At 42.1% G+C, this 11709-nt stretch overlaps 1 protein-coding gene across 1 annotated transcript in view; it reads right to left on the reverse strand.

Moving 5' to 3' along the window:
• LOC146652790 (uncharacterized) overlaps positions 1 to 10680 on the reverse strand; it is a 64560-nt gene extending 53880 nt beyond the window's left edge. Inside the window, exons 1-4 of the mRNA XM_085382993.1 lie at positions 10411 to 10680; positions 6722 to 6943; positions 1452 to 1618; positions 341 to 378 (exon numbers count right to left, since the gene is read on the reverse strand). Of these exons, the coding sequence (XP_085239119.1) occupies positions 341 to 378; positions 1452 to 1618; positions 6722 to 6943; positions 10411 to 10477 (494 nt within the window). The 5' untranslated portion in view covers positions 10478 to 10680. The remainder of the gene's footprint in view (positions 1 to 340; positions 379 to 1451; positions 1619 to 6721; positions 6944 to 10410) is intronic.
• Positions 10681 to 11709: the final 1029 nt, after the last annotated feature.

Consider the following 11709-nt stretch of genomic DNA (forward strand, 5'->3'; position numbering starts at 1 on the left):
AAGTTTCTGTCAGTAAATAAAGCTGTAAAACTAAAAGTCCAAAGTTTACACCGTCTATCACTTTTTTCAATACTGTTTAATGGGACTGCATTATTATTATGTTTGATACCTCTGCTTTAGACATTTTTTTAAGAAATCACCAAGTTTTTAATGTAAAGCTGATTTTCGCTCTGACACTCGAATCATTTGTTTAAATGACATTTCTGGACTCCTGCGGGTTCACACCCCCACACACACTGTTTAATGGCCTTGTTTGCATCATATTCACATTATCAGTGTGAATGCAGTCAGAGAAGCACAGTGAGAGCTTAACGAACATGAATCATCTGTCAGCTCTTACCGTGATGAAGGCCTCCTGTCTCTCAGCCGGTCCATCCTCTGTAAACCAATCAGAAACCAGAACAATTGTTTACTTTCACCACACATTATTTCAGCTCGTGTGCAGCTGTTTGGTTTTACTTTAACTGATTATTTGATTTACTTTTACACCAGGCTTCATTTAAAAAGTGCCTCTTGTGGTTTAAACCTTCATTTAGCTGCAGCTGTCCCTGAAGTTTTACAAACCTTCTGGCGATTAAACTTATTAAATCTCCACAGTATCATTTTTTAAAAACGCCTCTGAATGTTAATGAACGTTTTAAATGTCCAGCTCGCTCATATTCTTGGCGGTTTTGAGCAGCTAAATGCTATTAAAGCATCTCTTTTCTCCTTTGCAGGTTAACTGGACTGATTCAGTACAAATCTCCGCAGTTTTTAATCTTCGTGCCGTTAATGTTGAGACTTTACAGACAGGACAGATGCTGCGGTGACGAATGTTTGCATGTTTGCTGATGGATTTACAACGCGGCTGCCGGCCAACAAACTCCAACCACCACACTCCTGCAAGTGAGGTGCCTGAATGATTTAGAGGGACTGATTCATGCTGGGATAATCAGCTTATTTGTTGTAAAAACAGCAAAAAATATCCTAAATTAAGAAAACTAATTAGCTCATTGTGACCAAAACATTTTAAATGGAAGTGAAAAAAAAGTAGACTTTAGGAAAAAACAGTAGAAATGATGCAAACAAACACAACTGAAAGCAAAACATTAAAATATACTGGAAGTGTCTGTAGCTAAAGGCTCAGGTGAAAAAAAGAAAAAGAAACCAAAGAAAGTGAAGGATCTTCAGAAAACTGTAAATAGTATAAAGTAAAAACTATCTCCATTCAGTTTCACTGTGATTGGATTAACATCAGGTTCTCAATTAAATACAGATGACAAGGAGCACTGCATATTTACTCTAGTTCACTGTGTGTCTTTGACTGACAGCGAAACTCACTCCGCTTCGTTTATTTAAAAGCATCCAAGACGTAACTCACGCCTTCAACATAACGATGAAAACAATGACAGGTTAGCTGGGATGAACATGAAACATGGTTTGCAGGCAGATGTGAAGAATCTCGTTCGTACCCGCTGAATCATGCTCACGTGCTCCTCCGAGTCGCTGAAGTTTTTGGCGAGGTCAGAGATGCAGAGCGACTCGTGCTGACACGTGTGAACCCATCGCTGGTACTCGGCCGTCCCCGGAATCCTGTCGAAGAAGATCCTGAACGCCTCCCACACCGCCTCCTGACAAACTGACCACAGGACCACACGCACGCACGCACGAACGCACGCACGCACGCACGCACGCACACACACACACACACACACACACACACACACACACACACACACACACCATGTTCAGCACTGAACACTTTGCTGCTGGATCCGGAGGTTTCTTTATATCATCACAACATCGTTTTCTAATCAGATCTGCACTTTTAAACTTGTACAAAGTTATTCCAAGTGTCCAGTGTTGTCACATCTCACAGAGATGACAATTTATTTAAATCCAGATTGACTCCAATAGTTAACCAGCAGACATCAAATGTATCCTAAACCTTAGATCAGGTTTAAACCTTCGACCTGGTCTGATGACAGAAAAACTGCACAGGTGGATGTTGATGTTGTGCCACATCACTAAAATAAAGAAGATGGGTTTTAATATAGTGACATTTCCACCTCCTCACCTCCAATATCCACCTCCTCACAGCAGCCTCATTCTTTTAAATATAAACAACATTTCATCCATTTATGGATGTTTATATTCATAAACATGTACATGTTTATCTATTTGCAAATACAGATTTGTTGCGAGGTATTTTTAAATGAATCAGACAGTTTCAGCTCTCCAACCTCCAGAGGACGTATTTAACTCTGCAGCAGTGTCTGTGATGGATGAATTAACTGAGGAGGATTAAAAAACAAAAACTGATGGCACAGTAAGATTGGTTTAGTCGTCCATCCATCTTCTTCTGCTGAAGTCTAACAGGTGTGCAGTTTATGTCTTCCAAAACCAAGAAACTGCAATGAATTGCAGACATGTGGAGAAAGGCAAACTAAACTAAAGTGAGCCTTTCTTTTATGGGCTCTTTACTAGCCAAAACAAAGTCCATCAGAAAAGTAAAAAAAAGAACCCCAAAGCTGGAGACACATGTGGGAGATTAACAGACGCTTAGACAAAGACTGAGGGGAAGACAGTGCTGTTTATACACGAGGGTAAGTAAAGCAGAAACAGCAGGGTAACAAGACACAGGAGGCAAAATCAAAGAAATTAGGCTAAACACAAGACAAACTACCAAAATAAAACAGGAAGTGACACATGAATTAACTTAACAAAAAAATGAGACAGGAAACACTGAGGGAACAAATCTACAAACAACCTAAACCACAGTCACACCCGGGGTCATTCAATTCAATTCAATTCTTTAAGAGTTGCCTGAAGTAGCTTTGTATTGTAAGGCCCCACAATAATACTGAGAAAACAGAGAAAGCCGTCTGCTGTGAATGCTTAAAGGTGAGTGGAGGAAGACGATCAATGATTTCATCGACTGAAAGAAAATATTCACATGAGAATGCTGCACCACAGACGTGATTGTGGTTTTATTTAGGTAGCAAAGATGCAATACTTATTATTACTGCAGAAATCAGACCAGTATTTCTTGCTTTGTCTGAATGAACCACCACCATCTGTGGAAACGTCAGCTTCTGTCTGGTTTCACTGGGAATAACTAAAGAATGTCCATCGGTGGGATCTGTGAGCAAAGCTGTATGATTTTCCCTTTTTAAACAACACACTGAAGCCTTCGGTATGTCCAAATTTACAGAACACACACGAGACTTTGAGCTAATCCGCTCTGAATCAATCGGAAAATAAAGTCCGTGTTAGACGAGGATAAAAGATCAAACAGGAGCGTGAGCAGAGATAAGACGAGAAAGATGAAAAGATATTTGTGCATGACACGAAAATCAGATGAAGGGTGAACGTCTGAAAACAGAATTAAGCCATCAGAGTGGGGCGGGATCTTTCTGACATTTACAGCACAGGATAAAGGAACACGGACACAGCATGCAGCTCTGCAGGCTGCAGACGCTGCGCATACATGGGTAAACATTAAAACACATTTAATTTGGCTTCTTGCAAGTAGGAGCTCCTGGGTGCCGGTAATAACAATAAATAGTCATAAAAGAGTGAATTTTAACTGAGGGAAAAACTCCTCGAACACACAAATAAACTCTCACTGAACATCTGAAGAGATTCACACGTCTTGTTTATGAAATTCATGTTTTATCCACAGCTACTCTGGCCCGTCTTTCTTTGGTAGTATCCGGCTAAACACGCATACAGCCCGAGGCGAGCTGCATTTAAAACTGATGTCACAAACAGTTTTCATCCGTCATCTCAGAGCTGCTCTGTCAGGGGCGACTCAGATGAGATCGAGGCTTAAAAAGAAAGAGATTTATTAGACCAGCTATGAGCACAATGAAGAAAAAGCTGAATTATGTGAGGACTCTTTGGCCTTTAGACGCCATTTAATTATTTTTAGGGGGTACTTGGGGCGTGAGGTGCACAGCTATGCCCCCCGCGGGGGTCTAGACGCTGAAGGTGTGGGGAGGGAGGTGAAGGCTGATGTGGATCAATGTGAAGTGCAAGGGGAGCTCGGATGGAAAACGAAGATGGAGGAGGGCGCCATCGATCTGAAGCCACAGAAGCGGCGGTGGAGGGAGGAGTTTAAAAATGACGGCAGCGAAATGCACGAGGTGGATGCCGCGACCAACTAGTACTTTTATATATATAACCCCATGTTTTCATGCACATGGGCGCCCGCTGCTGAAGGTTATAGGGCACACTTGATTTTTGGGTAACGCTGAATTCTGTTTTCATGAACAGTTTGTCCATATGAAGAGTGGGGTGGCTTTACTATCAGAAGGAGATGGCGTCCCACGACTTGTGCCGACTGTTCACAAGCAGACTGAAGGGCGATGAGGTTTTCCACTCATGCTGTAACCTGCTGACATGCTTTAAAGATTCAACAACAGGCTTTTAAATCCACAGCTGAACTGCTGCTGTATTAAGATGTGCTTGTTATAAAGCTTCTTCTCTTCAGAGCTGACCTCTGTGAATAACGATAATGAGCTTTGTGAAAATGGAGTGAAAGTGGAGGTTGATTTGGTTTTGTCCTCTTTCTGGGCATTCTGCACTGACAGATTTGATCATCATCACAAAGCCATTAAAACCACAAGTTTCCTTTAGCAGCAAGAGAAGATACGAGACACATTTATACAGCCTGCATGCAAAAACCACACATGTGAAGAAGTATCTATGATGAGGAGTTTCTAGTCCAGCAGTCTGATCTTCCTGGCCTCATCAGCTCTCCTTCACACCTTTCCTTAAGCTCATGGTGTTTTGTTTAAAGCTCAAGAAAAAGGGATTAGAAAACGTCAGTGGGGGTGGGGGGGTGTCACCTTTTGGACCACCTGCAAACATGGGACTCCTCACACTGTCCTGCATCTGTCGCTCAGAAGATTCGTGCGGAGGCCGTTTTGTTTCACAGGTATGATCCCCGTGCTTCTGCTCCTGTGCTGAACAAGCCGCACAGCTCGGCACTTTTCTGTGCGGAGGAGGGGAGTGACTCACGCCTGTGACTCACTTCATCGCTCCTCAGTGGCGCCGTGACGGGTCAGCTGGCTCGAGTGTGGGATCATGTACCTGTGCTTTCCTCCACTCCCCCCCCCCTCCTCCACAGTGAAACTGCCTGCTGGAAACTGTGTGAAGAAACCGACGCTTCTGCACTTCAGCTTTGTCTTTTCTTTGTGTGGATGTCTGCAGGTAAAATCTGCTAAATGTAAGGCTTTTAAAGCTACTCTTGAAGTTCAATCTGATTAAATTTAAGACTTGAAAGCATGCAAACACTTAAAACCAGTAAAATTATATTCACAGCATCATGTTTAATTGCTTTGTCCTCCACATTTAAAAAAAATTGTGGAGCCACAAATTTAATTTTCTCACAACAAAAGGCAGCACAGTGGTGAGAGCAGTGCCAGTTAAAGTTGAAGAAAAGCTATAAATTTGGAGATTACCTTTCCAAATGTGCACGTTATTAGGAAAAGCATTGCTTCCCTTTCTGATACTTAACTGAAATCCCCATGCTGGAGCACCAACATCAGACTATTCTTTGAACTTTTTTTTAACTTTTAACAACCCCTACATCCCCACACCTCACCTTTTTTTATTTTTATTTTTGCACCATCAGTGGTTCCAACACTCTATCGTACTGCTAAATGTAAGGACCTCATCTTAAGGAAGAGGTAATAATAAGGCGTGCATTCAGCGCTGTCATCCGATCCCTCCAGATGTTCTTTGATATTTATTCCCTCTCCCGTCTTCATCAAATGATTTCTGAACATTTCTGAACAAACTGATGTAAATTCATTCTGATGCCAGTCAGTGAGGCTCATAAACAGCCAGAATAAAGAGGAGACATGGTGCTCAAAGCACGCCGTGTCACGAACAGAAGCGTATGGGTGCAGTCTGTAACAGGGTGGAGGTTCACGACTGTTTCAGCTGTTTACTGCCTCCTGCATCCACCCACATACACAATTCTTACCAAAGCATCAGAAAACATTTTTTTTCACTTCTGCAAAGAAAATAAGCAGATAGTAAAATATTTTTCACAGTTTTTATTGCTGTTGTGGGAAACTTTCTTACCTTCAGCCCTGCACAAAATGCAAATAAGAGCTGCTCTGACGAAAGGACCCCCATAATGAGCCGCTAATTAAGGCATAACGTCGTGTAACTTTGCACGTGTCCATCAAACCTATACTCCACTGGAAAAAAAATCTTTCTAAACTTTACTTTGAAGCAGATTTACCAAACCCAATATTTGTCTCATGGTTTCATGCATGATTTTTACATCCTGGTTACCACAGACACATTCTTTACACTTGAGCTTCAAAATAAAAGCCCAAAAAGGGCCTGTTTGTAGAAGGAATTTGAACAATATCAATATTTGGCCGATAATTCGGAGTTGTTTGCAGATTTATAGGCAGAAAACCAGCAATTGATTTAGGAAAGGTAAGATAAGAAGCCCTCCTTGAGACTGGTTCTTCGTGTTAAAAGGGTTTTATTTTTCTTGCCACTGTCTCATCAGGAGTCGTCTGATTGTAGGGGTTTCCCTCTATTATTGCAGGGGCTTTACCTTACAACATAAACCACCTTGAAGCGACTGCTGTGATTTGGTGCTATATGAATAAAACTTGAATGCAGTTGTAGTATACCTATAATTTATCAGAGGAATACTGCTGACAACAGCGATTAGGGGGTATTATTGTCTCCAGACTAATACAAATTGTACCTCTGAGCTGGTAGTACGCCTGGTGGCTTGCGATCACTTCACTGATGGTCTCCTGGGGGCAGATTCTCACTCCGGAGTGTAAAAACACCGACCTCTTGGATCGGCGTAGCTCTGGTTTAAAACCTGAACTTTTGGTGAGGGCGGGCATCTTTAGCAGCTGCGCCAGTCCCGCCGGGCCAACGGCCTCCATCTTCACCCCCGAGTCCATCCTTCCATCGCCCTCTGAGCCAGACAAAGAGAGGAGGTAAAAAATAACTTCAGGGTCAAAACACAGTCATTGCAGAGCAGATCGCGGTCAGTTCCAAATCCCTGGCATTTGTTTAGAGCAACAGATGGGTGGTGTTTACTACAAAGAGCAGCGCAGCTCATGTCACCAGATTTAAACAACATTTGAAAACAGTCGAAATCGGATTTAGAGTCATTTTCTGCCACTGGCGACACAAACGACACTGCCTGATTTAAACCCCATCCGTCTGGTACTACAAGAGGCTTAAAACAAACAGGAGAAGAAGCTTGGAGCTGCAGGAGAGGAATCAGAGCCGAACGCAGTGAAGAGCAGATCAAACACCAGCTGCTGCTACGCTGCTGTGGTAAATAAACAGATGCCAGATATTTCAGAGACAAACACACATCGTGACGAGTCAAACGCAGACTGATGGAGCAGCATCAGGACCACAGTGACACCACCGCCGGTCTGATTTACTCTGCAAAGAGTCAGAGGTAGAAAAGACGTCCATAAACCAAAAAGCCTTGATTAGCATTTCAGTAATTAGACAGATCCACATTAAACTTGCTATTTTCTGTCTCTATTCATTAGAAACGGAATATTCTGAGCCTTTGGACGACTAGTTTCTGACATTTAATATGCAAAACAACTCTTTAGGAGACAACAAAAGTAGTTCTGGTCACTTCAGAAACAAAACTACTTATCCAAGTCTGATATGTCCAGAACAGGGGGGCACAAAGACTTTACCAAAGGGAAAATCTGGGTCTGCTCCCAGTAGGACATGGCTGAAACACCTCAGATGAGGGCCCAGACACCCTTCAGTGTCTATGAAAAATAAAGCTTATAGTTAGGGCTGGATCAGGTGAACCTGAATCCTCCCTTAGTTATGCTGCAATAGGTGTAGGCTGCTGGGGGATTCCCATGATGCACTGGGTGTTTCTTCTTCAGTCACCATGTGTATACACTCCTCTGCATTTAACCATTAGTTCTTATTAATCTCTGGCGCTCATTTCTACTACTATTGCTCCCTCCTTATTCCCTCACAGATAAGCAAAGACCTCAAGTCTACCTCCTCAACTTTACCTCCTCCACTTGAGAACAATGAGAAAGCAGTAAAAGAAAAGCAGTGACATCACAGGATTAATTTAAAAAAATGGTTGTCACTTCCACAGGACACATCATCAAAGATGTGCTCTGAAAGCAAACGCACAGCTTCATGGCTACGAGCTGGTAAACAGAGTCAGAGAGTATTTTGTAACCGGCAGATTTACAGTTTTTGTATTTTAGCTCATAAGATAAACCTGAACTTTCAGACACCACACCAGCATGCTACCAGTTTGTTAGCAGCATGTTACCAGCTTGTTAACAGTGTGTTAGCAGCATATTACCAGGATGTTAGCAGCGTGTTAGCAGCTTGTTAACAGCGTGTTAGTAGCATTTAAGCAGCATGTTAGCAGACACAGATGCAAACTCTAACATCACTGCCCAGATCTGAGGAGACTGGATCCACACTTTGTTCCCTCAGTGGTCTCATTCAGAGGGTAAAAGGTCTGGAAGTGCTTAGTTTGACTTGTTTATCATCACAGCTAATTTTTACATTCTCCCCTCTGGCTGTCTCGGTTAGTTACACAATAATCACTCGACAAATCTTTATATTAAAATGTCATGGACAAGACTACAGAGCACAACAACGTAGGCATCAAGATTTGTGACTGAGATTTGTGTTCTTACAGGCGAGTCCCTGAAAGCTTTTAGGTTATCAGTATCGAAGTGTCAGTGGTTTGAAGCCTGGTATTAAATGATCTTTCTAGAGACGCTGACTTTCTGTGACCTCCTAACATGCTGCTACACAACACGTATCCCGTTTCTTTTTCTTTCTTACAGACCTTTAAGTTTATTTTAGTTCAACATACATAGATGACAATAACATATTTACATGCGTGACATTTTTTGCAAAGAAAATAAATCGTAAAGAAGCTGCAACGTTACAGCTGAATACAGAAGAAAGTCTCCAAGATATGTTATGAAGCATTAATGTGACTAAATCCTCAGTATCCTACAGAACCTGATGGATTTTGGACATTAAAGTCAGCTTTAATCAGAGGATTTTATAACTGTAAATTATGCACATTTTTTCTAGTTTTCTAACTGTAAACATCATAATTGTTAAAATTTATGAATCCTGACATCTTCTGAACACCGAAGCTTTTACTGTCTGCACTGACGGTGAATGTGGGATGTAAAAGTATTTAAATACTTCACTTCTGAGTTTGCTCTCATTAGATACCGTTTTCTATCCAAAGAAGCTGCAGTGTTGAAAATGTCCAGGTTAATTTTGATGATGTGCTTTTTTATGCAGCATTAATGTGACTAAATCCTTCCGTATCACTGCCGACGCTTCAGTTTGAAGGAGCAGTAATACCTGTAAATGATACAGTATGTGTTATTAATAAACAAGGGAACATCAGGAAAAAAAGAAACGGATTAATTAAAGATATTAAACCTGTGAGTGATGCAGAAATGTTTCTAAAGGTTTCTAATGACTGAACTGAGAAAGAGACCACCACCAAATTGCACCAATAAAACCTTTCTGTGTTGAATATTTTATAAAGCTGTCTGCTGCTGCATGTAGCTCCATGTTTTTGACCTTTTCTTCTGATTCTCTCTATGTTCTTGTTTCTAAACCTCCACCTATCCCTCACATTCACTTTGGGCACATGCCGTGATCTTTCCCTACATTAATCTGTGTGAGTCCTTCAGCATTTCTCTGTTTTGTGTTTATCTGCTGCATGGAGCTGAGCCGAGTTCAGCGTTTGCCTTACAGTCATTGCTCAGGGTCGACTCTCTCCTTCAGGCGCCCACACACACTAAAACTGGAAGCACTCGGTGTACCAAAAGGACGCTCCTAAACAAGAGGTTTGTTGTAGATAAATTTAGGACAGCATGAGTCAAAGTGAGGGTTGTAATTCATCGGGCTGCTTTTGGGAGAAATAAACAGCCTGAGAAATGTTTTGAAGTGAAGGTGAACTTTGTTTTATAACTTTGATTATCAGCCCCTCTTTTGTCAGATTTTTAGCTTTCTTTCTTTCCTGAATAAGTGAGGAGAGAAAGCTGTAATTCAAATTGTCAAGCTGTCAGCACGCCAGCCATGAATCTACTGAACTGCCATTATCTGTTTCTGCATTTCCATTTGCATTGAGGACATGTTTGCACACACATAATTGGAGGAAGGCAAACTTCTTGCGATGTCACCATGCATTTAAACTGCCTTTTTGGTATCCTCGGGGGAAAAGTGACAGTCCAACTCCACGATGACTTCACAGCCAAGTACTTACGCAATCGTAATAGGCTTTGCTTCACATTGTGACCAAGTTTAGTACGAGTATAGATAGCCTTACTCTTTAAACCCTCACATCTAACCTCTCTGTTTGCAAAGAATAAAATGCGAACCAACGAGGCTCACCTTTAATCACGGCAGCCTGCGGAGCGACGGCGAGCAGCAGAGCGAGTCCAAACGCCCAAAGCATCATGTAGGACGGTCTCCTGAAATATGAACGTCAAAGTTAATCCAGCAGCACAAGGGAAGGTGTCAGCGAAGAGGAGGGGGCTCCTCTGGCTCAGGTGGAGATCATGGGCGTGGGTCGACCTCGTGTCATTTGGGGGACCCTGAGCGGCTGCTGAAACGCTTCCGATGAATTCCAGGATGCGTGTGGAAGCGTAAACCGATCCAGAACAGGACCTGCTGCATAGTGTGGCAAGAGTGACGAGGTTAAAAAAGTAGGCACTGTTTCTGGAATAATCTGTTTATCTACTGCTCAGACATAATCCGTCTTTACCTTGCAGCCCTCGCAGCGCAGGCGTCATCCTGTTAGTGGCTTTCTGGGGGCATCTGTCAACCACGATGACTAGTTGGCTCAACACACCCCCTCCTGGCCCAGCCGGACATGCCGTGCCATGGTTCCCCGGCTGCTTTCAATCAAGGCATCCTGCAGGCCTCACTGCTCCGAGCGGTCCTCACGAGCACATCACATGTCTGCACAGACTCAGGTTGCTGGACCTTTGAATCTTTGCTGATGTTTTTCTCTTTCGTTTGGCGGTTTCCTGCACGTTTCTGTCTCCAGGCTTCATTGTTTCAATTCGAAAACCTGATCGCTGCACAAAACTGTGACAACCGTTGGGCTTGGAGGAATAAATGAATACTTAAATCCTCCGCTCAATGTACTTTCATGCCTTTGTTACAAATACAATAAGTCCAGAAGCTTATGCCATCTCAGGGTTTAAGTCCCAGGAAGCTCCAGACAAATGATGTTTGTTCCACAAGTGCAGAAGTCCTTTAAAAGGAAATCTGACTCCGACACATGAAAAGAAATGATTTTAGATCAGAGAGCTGAAACTGCACAGTGTGCAGAGCCTTGGGATGAAAAGAAGAAATAAGATCAGTCGCTTTACTTGAACACAGTAAAAAATATTAACATTTTAATGACTCTGCTCTTTTACTTGAACTATGATGTTTCTGCCAACAAAATAAAACTCATTTAAAACATTTAAATTCCTTCTTGCCATCTTATCTGTAGCACTTTTACTTTTATATTCTGCTTAATTAATAAATAGAGTTCATTTAGAATATGGATCAGTTTAATATTAAACTCCTCAAATATCTGATGTGAAAGTCTTTATTTAATCTGCCTGTAAAGAAGCCGTTTACAGAAATCTGACTCTGGATAAAGAGAAAACAAGCTTGTAGATCAGAGAGAGGGACAGA

Source organism: Rhamphochromis longiceps, linkage group LG15, assembly GCF_057381845.1.
Source record: "Rhamphochromis longiceps isolate RC_006_pf linkage group LG15, R_longiceps_female_GT1.1, whole genome shotgun sequence".
Classification (NCBI taxonomy): Eukaryota; Metazoa; Chordata; class Actinopteri; order Cichliformes; family Cichlidae; genus Rhamphochromis; species Rhamphochromis longiceps.